Here is a 17,111-nt window from a genome sequence, read left to right as displayed (position 1 = left end):
ATTGAAAAGAGGTAGATATCTTTATTTATAATGTCAAATAAGTGGTCCACTCATATAGTTCACCAATGTGGGATATTGTTTCAGCATAAAATCGCTCTTCGAGATAGCAGACTTCTATTGTATCAGCAAGAGAGTTTCCTTTTCGAGAAATCCACTAGATAGTAGTGACCCAAGCTTGCTTTCAAAGCTTCTCGATGGCACGTACCAAAGGAAGACCACTGGAATGAGCGTCCGATTTTTTCAAAAGGTTAACGATTTCCATGGAATCAAATTGAATAACAAGAAATTCAAACCCATGGTCCCAAGCAATCTGAAGGCCAACGTAAATTGCCCATAATTCAGCCTGCGATGGTTGTAAGATTCCAAGAGCTTTGTTAAAACCAAGTATCCGTGATCTTTCATTGTCTCTAAATACTCCACCAATGGCTCCATGTTTAGTGGTGGAGGAGACAACTCCATCAACGTTCAAGCAAACCCAAACGGGCTCGGTAGATTTCCAATCAACCTGCTGGTTCGGGGTGGCACGATTGGACGTTGAATGCACTTTGCTTTCTGCGTAGTAACGGCCCCAGGTGAAGCTACGACTAAGGGTGGCGTCTCTCCATTTTGAGGAATGTCATTAAATACTTTGTCGTTTCTGCTCTTCCATATCTGCCAAAGAGTTGTAGCAATTAAAGTACTCCAAGGAAGGTCCCAGTGTGAGATAATCGTTTGGCTGGGAATATTATCCTGAAGCCACTGCTGAGGGTCGTTGAGATAAAAAGAAACGGTCAGCTAGGGAGGGATAAGGCGGTTCCAGACAACTTTATCTTCGATGCAGTCACACAACATATGGATATTCGTTTCTTGATAATTATGACAACATAGTGTCAACACACATTTTCGTCCTGGTACAATACTTTTAATAACTCCGATTTAGTGGGATTCTAAAAATAAATATAACGTTAGAGTTTTACTAAAATTCAAACTCCTAAAAATATTATCCATAAGTATTTTAAATAGTCATTGTAACTCACTATTATAACACACAATTGATAGACGAAATATGAACAGAAAATTTAGAGGAATCAAAAGTATTTTTTTGCAAAGTTTCGAAGGTAACAAAGGTAAAAAAACCTTACCTTTTTCGATTGTTAGACTTGCATGTGTCGTTTGTTTCCTGCTTTCGATTTGTAAAACCACAAAAACTCAAAAGGATGATGACCAGAGGTGATTTATTTTTAAACTTTTTAAATCTACGGAACCCCGAGACTATTTTGTGAAAATCGTTCGGACATTTAAAAAAAATGAGAGAAAGAACTTTAAAAAAATCAATTTTTTTATATTATATTTTTTCTTTACTATTATTATTATATATACTTCATTATTATTATTATCTTTTATATGTTTTATTTTTTTAATCTTTTTTTAATTTATTATTATTATTTAAAACATTTTATTTATATGCATATTTTTTATATTTTTTATCTTATTTTATTTCATTTCTATACTATTATTATATTTTTCTCTCTATTTATCTATACGTATTATTATTATATATATATATACATTTTTTTCATTTATTTTTTATTTGTTGTAAATATTATATTTATTTTTACATATATACATATATTTTATTTATTATTCTTATATCCTTCTATTTTTATTTTCTCTTATTACTCTTTACTTACTGTTTTTATTCTATTTTATTTATTTCTATTAACCTTTTTTATTTTTATTCCTTATCTTTATTTTTTTATTATTTTTACATTTGTTTTATTTATTTGTATTTTCTTCTTATTTTTTTATTTACTTGTTTGTTATGTATATATTATTATCATTCTTTTTCATTTTATTTTTCTTATCGTATTTATTTTTATCTTCACTCTTTTTTATTCCTTTATTTCGGTCTTTTTTTATTCTATTTATTTTTATTTTTTTATCTAACATGTTTCTTGACTCTCTTAAAGGTACACCTTTAAAACTATCTAAGATAAATAATTGGGATAGTATTTTTACCTTTTAATTTTAAATTACAATTTTCATAATTTAAGACAACTGAAAATTGCATAGTACTGAAAGGGCAGTTCAATGGTGCTAACCCGTCCTTGACTGTAACCGACTCCCGTATCCGACACATCTTTGGAAAGACGTAGATCAGGTAAGAAATAGGGTGTCCGATCAACCCATTTGTTTTAAAATAAATGATCGGTGGCGACTCCAATTCGTTTAATCCAAGTCGAAGCCCAATTATGGGGTTCATCCGAAAGACGGTTTCGACAGCTTGGCGACTCTGTTGGGGGCAGGTAAGTGAGTCAGACCGAAATTAATTTTCGGTTGCCTTTAAAATGGTAAATTTTAATTTATTTATTAGATTCCAATTATTTATCTTTGATTATTTTTCCAATAAATAGTTGTACTGACGTTTTTTTAATGATTTCAGATTTTTCAAAATTTTCATCTTAGGCTCTATACCCGAGCTCCAAACCCTTTTAAGTGGGGGTGAAAGCGACGCCTTCGTGTGAATTTATTCTCTGTATGGGCCTAGCAAGTAACCTTCGGGATTCATATACCTTATGCTTTCGTGTGAATTTATTCTCCATATGGGCATAAGGGAATGTATCATCTCGAGTTTAACTTAGTCAACATAAGCTTGTAATGAGCTTAGGACTAAGGGTCTGGCAAGCCCAAGGGGGCACCAGCATGGAGAACTCGGGTACCTTTTTTAGAACCTAAACCGAGAGATGACAGGGAATTAGAGCCCACCTAAAACTTCATTTCAAAAGTCAACCTTTCCAAAACGGGATGGTGAAAGTTGTAGGGGCAAGACAAGAAAAAGGCTACTGACCTGGACAGTTCTTTCGAAGATTACGAGAACAAGATGGCGAAACCCTAGCTGAGTTAGATGTCGTTGCTGACAAATTCATGAAACAAGCAAACGAACTTCACAATGGAGGGCCCAGTGGCGTTTCTATTAAGGAACAGGCTCAACAAAGAGTGAAAGTCGGTGACAGTCATTTGAGACTTTTTAGGGTAAGCAGCTCGTCACTTGCACGACTTATCCAAAGAAGCCGGAATGGTTCAACAAGGTATTCAACCAGTGACAGAAGAAGGCAGAAGATGAATCAACCTGTCAGAAGTAGTTTGGGGTCTATACTTTTAAAATATTTTTTGTCTCTTAAGGCGTAACACTTTTGTCCCCAATAAGGATTATTTACAATAATAGACACATTTTTTGGATCAATGACTCGAACATTTCATGCATCATGCATTCTTGCAAATTTCGCATAATTTTTCTTTTTTTCATTACATCTATACAAACTAACAAAAGATTTTCATAAACAAAGGGGTACAAACACTGGACGTACATTCACAAGCTTCGGACACGTGTCCTCCTTACAACACTCGCGCAAAGGAAAATGAAAGCCAAGATTGCGCAACTTGAAGAGAACATGCTAAGATTACAGAAGGAACTGGACGAAAATAAATCAAAATCAACAAAGTACCTTGGATTCCATCACTAGGAACCAAAACTTATTGGTTGACCAGATTATTTCACGATTGTCTAGCTTGAATAAAATGAATACTCATTGGGCAAGTGGGGTATCCTAATGAGGATTTATTCCATTTTGTAGCGTCCTGTTTAGACTTGTTTTTTGAACATTCTCATATTTCTTTTTGTAACTTGTTTTTGAACTTTGACATATTTCTTTTTATAAGGACATTTCAATGAATTTGTGCCGAGCACTTAATCAAATTTACAACTTGAAATTCTTTGAATATCAGCTGAATTCAAAAACTCAGTAAATGATTGGAGTTATAGATCTTTGACATTGTGACATGGTTAAAAAATAACGACCTTTGATTTTACCCCAAAAAATACGCTCAAACATCGTACCCTTCTCTTGCAAATAACCGATATAGATTTCTCATCTCATAAGAGAATGAAAAAGAGGATTGGTATTTAGATGTTCATAGGTACAGACAATATGGGGCATCTTTTGCATATGACATTTCTATATTTTTTGTTTAAGACGTTTAGTGATGATAATGATCTTTACTGATGGAATAGTCGAGTAGGTGAATCTAGTTTAGGTCAATTGCTTGAAAATTGAACTCTAAAGATGAAATTTTTGACTTTCAACAACACCTAGACTATAACAGGTTCTTCTTGACAATCTTAAGAAATTAAATCTGTAAAGCTGAGTTATTCCACTAAGGAAATTGGTTATAGAGGAAACTTGAAAGCCCTGGCCTTATGAATAGATTACGTTCAAACCATGACATTGCTCGAACACTTGGCAATTCAGTGTTTGCTCTACTGCTATTGTACGGCTGAAGACTTTGTGATGAGATGAACCCTTCAGTTAACTTGATAAAAGTGATTATAATGTTAAGTTGTCCCTATAAAGCAATTGGTTAAATGCCCCGGCTTTATGGATTAAGCTAGCCAGATAATAGCAAATTAAATCAAATTTATCTAAGCAATAAATTTTCGGTAATGATGGACTAAGGGAGTTAAGGAACACCTGTTATAGTCAAATCCACACAAGCACTCAAGAATTTCATTTTTAGACCGATATTTCTGCACTACCTTTGTTAGAGGAGCTTACAAAACTTGAACAAATGGAAGATTTCAGAGAACCGAAATAGAATGTCTAGTAATTGATAATGCTAGTTGCGTCATTTTGTCTGTATCCAATCAAAATACCAAGACAAAGAAAAAGCATGTTGCAATAACCAAAAAATGACATTTTTTTATGGCTGAAACCCTAAGTCAACCTAAAGCCAACTCATCCACTTGAATATTTTTCAAAGAGCTATAACTCTGAAAGCATTAAAAGAGATGTTGATTCCTTTGATATTCTTTGAACTCATGTTTATGATTTGATTCGATTACGAGCCTAGATTGAGGAGCAATGTTTTACATAATTTTTACATTTTTATTTTTTCCCTCCTAAAATAAGAGAATGGAGAAAAACATTTTCAAATAGGACAGTCTCGAATGTGAAAAGTCCTAGAAGCCGTTAAGCCTCATTTTTGAAGAAAGAACGAACAATGCCAAAATTCGAGCATTTCTCAAAACAATCAGTCCGAGAGACCAGATAACACTTGTGACAATATCAACAACCTGAGAAGAAAATGGGGCATGGTCGATCCCAAGGACAAGACCAACAGACAAAACTGAGGCTCCATCCAAGAGAAAATAGAATTAATTCATGTTGCATGCATCTTAGACGTACTTAAGATCATCACATTTATCATTTTTAGCATACATAATTTTTTTGCAGCTTTTTGAGTCAAGTTTCAACTTCAAGACGAAAGATACTCGATTCAAAAGCACATTTAAAAGTTTATTGTGGTTGCTCAACCTCACAGCGAAGGGGCAACTGTCTCACAATAGAACAACTTTCTGAGTCTCGTTCAGAATCAATTTCAACTTCACAGCGAGGGATATTGAACTCGAAGCGACACACTCCAGCTCAAAGCAACATACAATACTTGGATTTCAACTTCACGATGAAGGATATTCAAGTCAAGGCTCAACTTCACAACGAATGAGACCATTCACAGTTTCAACTTCACGACGAATGATATCATGCCAACTCTAGATTGGATTTCAACTTCACGATGAATGATATCCAAAGCTCAACTTCACGGCGAAGGGGCTTCCCAGTTTCATTAAGAGCCAATTTCAACTTCACGGCGAAGGATATTGGACTCAAAACAATACAAGCTTGGATTTCAACTTCACGATGAAGGATATTCAAGTTAAGGCTCAACTTTACAACGAATGGGTCATCCACGGTTTCAACTTCACGACGAAGGGAATCGTGCTCTCCAGTAGCATTCATCTTCAACTTGGATTTCAACTTCACGATGAAGGATATTCAAGTTAAGGCTCAACTTCACAATGAAGGGGCCATCCACGGTTTCAACTTCACGACAAGGGAATCGTGCTCTCCAGTAACAATCGTCTTCAGCTTGGCGAATGATATCCAATTCAAGGCTCAACTTCAAAACGAATGGGCCCTCCACGATTTCAACTTCACCACGAAGGATATCGTGTTCATTTGCAACATAGCTCAAGGCAAGAAGGGTTATTTGCCAACAAAAGACCTTCGAGTTCGACTACACTCAGCTCTAAGGCACATCATTTACAACATAACTCAAGGCTAGAAGGTTTATCTGCAAAAAAAAAAACCTTCGAGTTCGACTACGCTCAGCTGCAAGGCACATCATTTACAACATAACTCAAGGCTAGAAGGGTTATTTGTCAACAAAGACCTTCAAGTTCAATTACACTCAGTTCAAAGGAACATCATTTGCAGCATAGCTTAAGTCGAGAAAGGCTATTTGACAACTAAATACCTTCGAGTTTGATTATGCTCAGCTCCAAGGCGCATCATTTATAGCATAACTCAAGGCTAGAAGGTTTATCTGTCAACAAAGACCTTTGAGTTCGATTACACTCAGCTCATAAACACATCATTTGCAACATAGCTTAAGTCGATAAGGGCTATCTGCCAACCAAAGACCTTCGCGTTCGACTATGCTCAGCTTCAAGGAACATCATTTGCAGCATAACTCAAGGCTAGAATGGTTATCTGCCAACCGAAGACCTTAGAGTTCGATTACACTCAGCTCAGAGGAAAACCAAATTTACAGCATAGCTCAAGGCAAGAAGGGTTATCTGTTAATAAAATTGTCAAGTTCGGTTCCAGTCAACTCAATGACACCTTAATCAGACTACTGTCCGGTTGCAATTGAGGTTTTCAAGTCGAGAAGAAGACATGGGTTAACGATGCCTTAGTGACGAAAAATTGTTTTCTGACAGCATAGCTTAAGTCAAGAAAAGCCATCTGTCGACGAGGACCTTTCGAGTTCAATTTCATTAAGCTCGAAGGCCTATCAACCACACGGTGGAGTCAAGGAACTACTTTCCAGTCGAATTTTTAAACCAAAGTCTTTAAACCGAGAAGAAGACCAAGGTCGACTACAATTTGGCAACGAGAAGCCACATTCTTATTCAAATTTCGAACTACGGTTTCAATTTCATATCATTTTCAAGGTGGGCTCGACCTCGCGACGGGGGAGCTAGCCGCAACTCAAATTTGATAGAGAGTTATTCCTACATCAGAGTCAATTTTCAACTCCACCGAACGAAAAACGTGTCTTTTAATCTTTGCCCTATCCCTGTTACACGACTATGGGCAAAGAGGGCGGCTGTCAACACATCTTTTCATCCGGGTACAACACTCTCAACAACCTAGATTTAGTGGGATTCTGAAAACAAATATAACGTTAGAGTTTTACTATGATTCAAACTCCTAAAAATAGGATAGAGTTTTACTATGATTCAAACTCCTAAAAATAGGATGGAGTTTTACTAAGATTCAAACTCCTAAAAATATGATCCATAAGCATTATTATAGCCATTGTACTCACTATTGTAACACACAATTGATAGACGAAATACGAACAGAAAATTTGGAGCAATCAAAGCATTTTTTTTTGCAAAGTTTCGAAGGCAACAAAGGTAAAAAAACATTACCTTTTTTCGGTTGTTAGGCTTGCATGTATCGTTTATTTCTTGCTTTCGATTTGTAAAACCATAAAAACTCAAAAGGTTGATGACCGGAGGGGATTTTTTTAAACTAACTTTTTAGATCTACGGAACCCCGAGACTATTTTGTGAAAATCGTTCGGACATTTGGAAAGAGGAGGGGAAAAGCTTTAAAAATTAAATTTTATATTTATTTTTTTTTCGTATATTATTATTATATATTCATTTTATTATTATTATCTTTATATGTTTATTTTTTATCTTTTTAAATTTATTATTATTTAAAACATTTTATTTATATGAATATTCATTATATTTTTATCTTATTTTTATATATGTATTATATATATATATATATATATTATATTCATTTATTTTTTATTGTTGCAATATTATATTTATTTTTACATATACATATTTTTATTATTCTTATACCTTCTATTTTTTTTTCTCTTATACTCTTTACTTACTGTTTTTTATTCTATTTTATCTATTTCTATTTACCTTTTATTTTTTTTCCTCTATTTCATTTTTACTTTTATTTCTTATCTTTTTTTAATCTTTACATTTGTTTTATTTATTTTTATTTTCTTATTTTTTTTATTTACTTGTTTGTTATGTATATTATATCATTTTTTCATTTTATTTTTCTTATCATATTCATTTTTATCTTCACTCTTTTTTTATTCCTTTATTTCGGTCGTTTTTTTATTTTCATTTTTTATCTAACACGTTCTTGACTCTCTTAAGGTACACCTTTAAAACTATCTAAGGTAACTAATTGGGATCGTATTTTTACCTTTTAATTTTAAATTATAATTTTCTTAATTTAAGACAACTGAAAATTGCGTAGTACTGAAAGGGCAGTTCAAGTGTGATAATCCTTCATTGACTGTAATCGACTCCCGAATCCGACACATCTTTGGAAAGATGCAAATCAGGTAAGAAATACAGGAAGAGTTAAAGCTTTGGGGTAGGGTTAACACCCATATTGAACTCCAGATCGGGAGATTATCATCCCAAGTATGAGCGGTTAAGTAGCTATAAGCCAGTCTTGTTCAAAGGTGTGATGCTAGTGCCCCAGTAGGGTTGATTATCCGAGTCCGAAGCATCGAGACATCTTATTCGACGATATGGGAGATTGTCTCTCGTAGAATATGTTGATAGTTTGGAGAAATTCCAATTTCCATTGTTGTCAGTTAGTTCTTCAAAGGTGGCCAGAACCAAGTTTTGATTCAGGCTCTTCACGTGGTTGCATAAGAGACCAAGGGAAGTTATCCAAGGGTTATAAAAGGGGTGGATTGTGTTACCATTCCCAATTGACCACACAATACTCGCTCCGATTGTGTTACAAAGTTTAGGGTTCTAAGTTTAGGGTTTAAGGTTTAAAGTTTAGGATTCAAGGTTCATTACAAAGACATTAATTAATCGACTTTGTATCGATTTATGAGGTAAGTACAATATAATATCTTGTTATTAAATGCTTAAACCCTTGATATTTATTATATTTGAACCCGAAACCTCAAAATATAACAACAATTTAAAAAATTATTTATTAAAAATATTATCATTAGAAATATATTAAATATTTGTCATTAGATAAATAATTTTGTTATTAATTTAAAATAAATATAAGAATATTTATTCAAAAATAATTTTTAACTATTTTTAATTTTTCTATTGTTTGGCTGTTTTTTCTTATTTTTTATTTTATTTTTCTACGTTGTCAAGTACTTGTGCAGTAAAAAGTTAAAAAAGAAATAAAAAACCAAACACGTGTAATCTAACATGTGCTTAATTAAATGAACTTTTATTTTTCTTTTGGTAATATACAATGTAACAATTGAACTTGAGCTGGTTAATTAAAAAAATTAAAATTTGAGGGTAGTTGTATTATAGAATTTTTAATATATTTTTAAAATTTTATAATTATCAATAGTGTATTTTTAATATATTTTTAATAATGTAATTTTAAAAAATCTAAAATTATAATATAACATTTTTTTCGAGATGCTCACGAGTTTTTCGAGTCAAATATCGAGTAGCTCGCTTTAGCTCGTTAAAAACTCGAGTCGAGCTCGAGTCGAGTATATTCGATCCAAGTATTTATCGAGTCTTGATCGAGTCGATCTCGAATAACTCACGATCTGTCTCGTCTCATTTACAACCCTACAAGAGATTCCTCCCACGCACATCATCTCCTCTTCTACCTTTGTAAGCTTTATCCTTCCTTTTTTTCACATAAGCAGTGATTGTATTTTTTAAAATTTTTATATAATTTTTAATATTCTTAAATATTATATCAATAGTTTAATTTTATATTTTTATATTTTTAATATATATATTTTTTAAAAATGTATTTTTAATATAAAATATTGTGTCTCTACCTGCACTTATATTTCCTCCTCACACAAACAAACTCACATCCCATGCATTCCCTCTTTTAAAAAATTCATGTTAAAAATCGCATTTAATATCTTTAATAGTGCGGATTTGATTGAGAATGACTTGGGTTCATCAACTTGATTAATTATAAATGAATCTTTACGCCAGGGAAAGCTTATTTCACAAGGATGTATGAATTGATTGATTACTTACTTTGGTATATGTTATACTAAACCAAGGATTGAATTTGAATGAAGAGAAGAAGTAATGATCAAAGTCAGAAAAAGGGAGCTCTAAAGTCTAACCCGCACATGGCGATGAAGATGAATGTACACAATATTCCTCATTCTGTAAGCCTGTAAGAATACGACAACCAAATAGGATAAAATCTTTGAGGCCAATTTTTGCCTTTAGTCCCTCTAATACACTCAAATGTTAGATTTAGTTCTGTTGTCGGTAGTTGTGATGGTTGTTGTCAGTTTATCTCTTTTGGTTTGGATAGAAAATTATAAACTATGATTTTAGTGAAATATACTATGCAGAGAGAAACTGAAGGAAAGAAGAAGATGATTATTTATAGACGAACATATATATATATATATATATATATATATATATTTGTAAGATAATAAACATGACTTTAATAAATTACGTACGTTAATTGATGACCATATCAATGGACTGTAACCATCCTAAAGATATTGGACTTTCGAAAACTTCTTGACGTGCATTGCAATGCCAGTGAAGGAGTTAGTGAGACCCTTGTAAAATGGCGCAAATTGGAGGGAGAACATAACAACATGACATATATGAGCTAAGCATAGGGGTGTTCATTATCGGATATCGGATATTATCCGATCTAAATTTTCGGATATCCAAAAATTTCGGATACCTAAAGTAATGATCCGTTTCCGATCCGAAAAATTCGGATATCCGAAATTTCGGATCGGATATCCGGATCCGAATTCGAAAAAAATAACATAATAAAAGCATTAATCAACATAAAATTAAAATTTTAAGTACTAAACTGATAATTTAGATATTAAGCGCGTAAATTATCCCATTGTTATTCACAATCTTATACTAAAATACCCTACGCATCCAAATGGTATGGCTATTACGAAGTTAACACGGCGGTCTTAAAAACTCGCTGTAAATCTTAGTCTACAGTTGATGCATAAATGAAGGAAGCGACACTTGATCAGGGAGTTCACGTCGAGGGGTGTATAAGACCAGTTTTCTCACCAGACAATGCCAGTAATACAATACTATTCCTTAATAAACGATGCTAAAATTTTACTCATCTATTCAACAATTAGATAGGGGAAAAGAACATTAGACCAAAACAATCAGATGAACAAAGTTTATAATAAAAGCATCATAAGATAGAGAAATTAATGAGTTAGTACAGATTGATTTCAAAACTTTGAAATTTAAAAGTCTATAGTGTAATCATTAAGGACATTTATTTCTTCTCCATATATGTAAAAGGTTGCTTAACTATAATAATAAATGCCCCCAACAGCTGGTTTTGGGAATTATGTTGGGGAAGATACCATCACTGTCTCCTGCAGTAAATATGAACATTTTTTTTATGTTGTAAGAGTTAGCCTCTTATCTTCAAAATATAAAAACCCAGACGTTCTGTTTACAGATGAATCAAACCATGAATCAGTTGTTGAAGGCAGAATAATCGGCAATGATATTGTTGGGCGAGAAGTAAAAGGAAATGGCAGAACAAGCCCAAACAGCTTTGGGCTAATAATAAAGCCCAATTTTTTTAGGTTTTCGGATAATCCAAAATTGGATTTTGACCGATCCGTATCCGATCCGAAAATTCAAAAAAAAATTCGGATACCCGATCCGAACTATCCGAAAATTGAAAAACGAATCGGATATCCGAATTTTCAGATCAGATCAACGGATCGGATCGGTCAGATCGGATTTTTTTGCACGCCTCTAGCTAAGCCTACTCTCTTGTCTGAATCCTATACAAACCCATCTGCTTGAGAGTAGAGAGGTTCGGTACAGTGTAGCGTAGCCATATGGAATACCATTTTGTTTTGATGGGAGTGATTATGATTTTATGAATAAATAAATGAATGATGTGATTGGGGCGGGTGTGGGGGTCCACTGGTCCCTCTTCCCCTTCAACCTACACACCTGCATCAAAACTTATAGCTCACCGTTTAGTCTCACCAAATTCAATTTACCTATTAATTTCAGTTAAAACTTCAAAGACTTCTTCTAACATAATCGAGGAAGCTTGTTACTTTTAGTCTAGGTTTTTGGATAAGGTTTTGGGGAGAACATGAAGCAAATGTTGTTGGATGTGCACATTTGCTTGCTTGGTTGCAAAATTTGATTAGAAAGAAAAATACTCTTCCATTGGTTGCCTTTCTATGAGGTCAATAATGCAACTTGCATCTCTTACAGAACACAGCTTTATTTATTTGCCAGTGCCTATGTCATTTGTTCTACAAAATTAATGTCTGAAATCTTTATATGAAGGTATCTTGATACTGAATTCTTAGGAGATTATGTTGGTTGAAATATACTAGAATTCAATGAAGAACAAAACACCTTTCAATGCATCCCCATGCTGCAGCCTGCGGTCGATTCATCTGATGAGGAATGATAATCAATATGTTGTTTCATATGTGGCTTTACAGGACACAAGTCAAGTGTGTGACTTTTAGTAGTGATAAGAAGTAGATTTTGTGTGAACAAAATGATTTGGTAGATCCAGTGGCTGCATGGGAGGCATATTTAATCTTTTTGACTTCCATCAAGGCAGCATGGCCAGAAAAATACTTGCAAAGAAGAAACATATCGACGGTAAGCGTTATCAGCTTCTTTACGTGTCGGGAAAAAGTCACTCTCGAATTCTATAGTCCTATACAATAATGTTGTTGTTTTGCTGCTATGAAGTCCTGAAAGCTTCGCGAAATAGCTTGGAGCTGTAGTTAGACCCTTCTCGGAGCTATTATGTTGCAGGAGATCTGCCAATAAGTTTCTTCTGATTCATTTTTTAATATTTGAGACTATGTTCTTTGTGTTGCATTTTTCATGTGTCTCTCCCTCCAATTCACTTGAATTTTCAGAACTCTTATCAAGTGGAAGAAGACTGGTCGGCGAGGAACTATTATCAAACCGAGGCTTTAATGAAGAAATTGCTATGTGAGGAGATGTCCAAACAATACAACTCCAGACACAATTCACCTAGTATTGTTGCCAGATTAATGGGGATGGATCTGTTGCCATCTGATATAAAATCTGTAGCTCAATTGGTTACGAAGAAGAGTGATAACCGGCGAGTCGAGCTTTCTGGAAGGGAGAAAAATGTCAAGGGATCTAACTCATATTTCTTGAAACAAATGGAAGTTGACTCTGTATACAGTACAAGAGACAGAGATGCTGAGATATGGAACACCGACCTTAAGTTCAGAAAGCCTAGGCATCGGGAACATCCTCAGGAGGAAGAATTGCAAAGGTTTAAGAAAGAATTCGAGGCATGGCAAGTGCCAGGCTTAGGGAATGTACAAAGGTTGTTGATGTTGGAAGCATTTCAAATCATCAATTCACTCGAGAGCAATCGAACAACGAAAGGAAGACACATTATGTGGATTCAGTACAAGCGATGCATGAGAAGCTTTTGGAATCCAAGAGGCTTGTACTACAATAAAAAGGGTTGAACTTGAACTTTCACCATCAGAGGTATAAATCAGAACTCTTTACAACCCGGAAAATAACTGTTAAGGCGAAGCATAAATAAAGATTTTTGTGTACCTTCCACGACGGACTACAATGAGAAGTCAGATGCTGCTCCCACAAGAATAGTAATCTTGAAGCCTGGACCTGATGGGATTTATGATCATGAAGAATCATGGACCTCTTCACCTAGCACTTTCCAAGAGAGAGCTAGTATGGAGGATTTTCTTGAAGAGGTAAGGGAACGACTAAAATCGGAATTGCAAGGAAAAACTCTTAATTGAAAAAGAGTTTTGTGGTCAAAGGAAGTGGAATTGAGACCCCTTTCAATGAAAAGCCATCATCTGATCCAAGAGAAATTACTAAGAATATAGCAAATCAGGCTTGGTTTTGGAAAGAATTATAGAAGGTGGTCCCAAAGAATCCTAATATTCTTCGAGCAGCTTGATCTTGACTACGTGCTGCTCAAGCCACCACCTACCATGCCGCCAACCCCAGCTGCCGGTAATGATGCGGATGTGGTCCTCAATGATGATGCCTTAGCAACTGTCGTCGCCGCTCTCGCTATCTATGAGAAATACGAGAAAGACAACAAGATGGTGCGAGGACACCTGCTCAGCCACATGTCAAATAAACTATTTGATATGTTCCTTAGAGAAATGAGTGCCAAGGCAATATGAGACACTCTCGACAAAAAGTATGGTGCAGACGATGTGGGCATCAAGAAGTATGTTGTTGGCGAATAGCTCAAATTCCAGATAACAGACGACAAGCCTATAATGGATCAAGTCCATGACTATGAGAACTTAGTCGCTGACATCATCGTTGAAGGGATGCAAATGTATGAGGTACTGCAAGCCAATGTACTCATTGAGAAGCTGCCCAAGTCCTGGTCCGACTACCGCAACTCTCTTAAGCATAAGAAGAGAGACATTTCGCTTGAAGAACTTATGGGCCATATGAAGATTGAAGAAGCCAACCGTTTAAAAGATAAGCTTACTAATTCTATGAGTAATTTATCTTTTAAAGCTAACTTGGTTGAGTCTAAATTCAAGAAGATCATGAAACGTGGGAATCAAGACTCTAAAACGAAACCACAAAAGGCTATCAACTTCAAGAAGTCAGGAAAGGCCAAACCGGAAGGGAAGACATTCAAGTGTTATGTATGCGGTTTACCCGGCCACAAAGCTTACCAATGCCAACACCGCTCAGACCGCCAGAATGACAACAAGCCACAGATGCACGTTGTAGAATAAGATGATGAGATCATTGCTGCGGTGGTCTCAGAAGTTAATCTGGTGGAGAACAGTTCAGAATGGGTAGTTGACACTGGCGCTTCGAAGCATTTCTGCTCAAGGAAAGAGTTTTTCACCGAGTTCGAGGATGGGAACACTGGTGAACGTGTGTACATGGGGAACTCTAGCAGTTCTGAAGTGCTAGGCAAAGGCAAGGTTTTACTCAAGCTGACTTCTGGTAAAACTCTAGCTTTAAATAATGTTCTGTATGTACCTTCCTTGAGTAAAAATTTGATAAATGGCGGGCTTCTGAATAAGGCAGGCATTAAGTTAGTTTTTGAGGTAGATAAACTTGTACTTTCTCGAAATGGTGATTATGTAGGGAAAGGGTTTTTAACCAATGGTTTATTTGTCATAGAAACTCAATTTAATGAAAATAAAGCTACAACTTCTGCTTATATTGTTGAATCCATTGATATGTGGCATGCTAGATTAGGACATGTGAATATTCGTGCTTTAAAGAAATTAATGAATATGAATGTTCTGCCTAAACTAGACACAACTAGCTTTAACAAATGTGAGATTTGTGTAGAAGCTAAGCATACTAGACCTCACTTTAAGACTGTTTCTAATAGAAAGATTGAACTGTTAGAACTCATTCATATTGATCTAGCAGATTTTAGAAACACTGAAAGTAAATGAGGAAAACACTACTACATAACTTTTGTAGATGATTATTCAAGATATACAAAAGTTTATCTCCTAAGAACTAAAGATGAAGCTGAAAACTTCTTTCTTATTTATAAGGCAGAAGTAGAAAATCAGTTAGATAGGAGAATCAAATGGGTTAGATCTGATAGAGGTTGTGAATATGGATCTAATTTCTTAAAAGATATTTGTGAAAAGAATGGCATAATTCATGAAACTTCAGCCCCTATTTTCCTTAACATAATGGTATAGCCAAAAGGAAAAATATAACTTTAAAAGAGATGATGAATTCTTTACTAATAAGTTCAGGGTTATCTGATAACATGTGGGGGAAAGCCATTCTATCGGTAACTCATATCTTGAACCGAGTTCCTCATAAGAAATTAGATTCTACCCCATATGAATTGTGGAAAGGATACGCTCTTAATTTACAATACCTGAAAGTGTGGGGGTGTCTGGCCAAAGTGGGTTTGCCAGACTTTAAGAAGTTCACCATCGGACCTAAAACTGTTGATGCAGTGTTTATAGGCTATGCTACGAATAGTGCTGCATACAGATTTATGATTTTACAAGATTATTCTATTTGTGAGTCAAGGGATGTTGTTTTCTTTGAAAATAATTTTCCTTTAAAGGAATTGATAATGAATATTGAAACACAAATAGAATATATTCCATCCACTTCTTCTAGTAATCCTGCTAGTTCTTCTGAACAAATTGATTTCGAGCCTAGAAGAAGTAAAAGGCAAAGAGTTGAAACCTCTTTTGGACTAGACTTTATTACTTCCTTTATTTCTGAGATAAATGATTTAGACTCCATTTCAGATCCTATAGCTCAAATTTTTCTGTTAGACGAGGATCCTAAAACTTTTGAAGAAGCTATAAGATCTATCGATGCTAGTTTTTGGAAAAGCGTTGTTAGTGATGAACTAGAATCGATAATGTCTAACCATACTTGGGAATTAGTTGACTTGCCTAAGGGATTCAAACCAATCTCCAAAAAATGGGTCTTCCGGAAGAAACTAAGGCCAGATGGTTCGATTCAGCGGTACAAGGCAAGGTTAGTCGTCAAAGGGTTCACTCAAAGGTTTGGTTTAGACTACTTTGATATATATTCTCCCGTTACAAAAATCTCAACGATTCGTGCATTATTTGCACTAGCCTCTATTCATAAGTTACAGGTACATCAAATGGATGTTAAGACTGTTTTCTTGAATGGAGATCTAGATGAGGAGATTTACATGGAGCAGCCACTAGGTTTTGAAGCACCTAGTATGGAAGGCAAAGTCTGTAGACTCAAAAAGTCACTCTATGGACTTAAGCATGCTCCTAAACAGTGGTATGAGAAATTTCATAAAACTATTCTTAGTTTTGGTTTTGTTGTGAATGGTTCGGATGCTTGTGTGTATTCGAAGATGTTTGACACTGAATGTGTTATCATAAGTCTTTATATTGATGACATGTTGATTTTCAGTTCTAACATTGAGTCCATTAACAAAGTTAAAAATTTCTTGTCCACTAAGTTTGAG

General features: G+C 34.7%; 1 protein-coding gene across 1 annotated transcript; it reads left to right on the top strand.

Moving 5' to 3' along the window:
- Positions 1-12,870: 12,870 nt before the first annotated feature.
- Positions 12,871-13,926, top strand: LOC120138173. Its single transcript, XM_039153749.1, has 3 exons — positions 12,871-12,939; positions 13,036-13,604; positions 13,692-13,926. The coding sequence occupies exons 2-3, from the start codon at positions 13,096-13,098 to the stop codon at positions 13,924-13,926; spliced, it is 744 nt and encodes a 247-aa protein (XP_039009680.1). The 5' UTR covers positions 12,871-12,939; positions 13,036-13,095.
- The last annotated feature ends 3,185 nt before the right edge of the window (positions 13,927-17,111 follow it).

This window comes from Hibiscus syriacus, unplaced genomic scaffold (assembly GCF_006381635.1).
Source record: "Hibiscus syriacus cultivar Baekdansim isolate YM2019G1 unplaced genomic scaffold, ASM638163v2 tig00110678_pilon, whole genome shotgun sequence".
Taxonomy (NCBI): domain Eukaryota; kingdom Viridiplantae; phylum Streptophyta; class Magnoliopsida; order Malvales; family Malvaceae; genus Hibiscus; species Hibiscus syriacus.
This window is presented reverse-complemented; position numbering and strand designations above follow the sequence as displayed.

Excerpts from the sequence above, each read along its gene's own strand:
- LOC120138173 (XM_039153749.1), top strand. The coding sequence starts at position 13,096 with ATGAAGAAATTGCTATGTGAGGAGATGTCCAAACAATACAACTCCAGA. Across the intron at positions 13,605-13,691 it reads TTTTGGAATCCAAGAGGCTT|GCGAAGCATAAATAAAGATT; the intron begins GTACTACAATAA and ends ATAACTGTTAAG.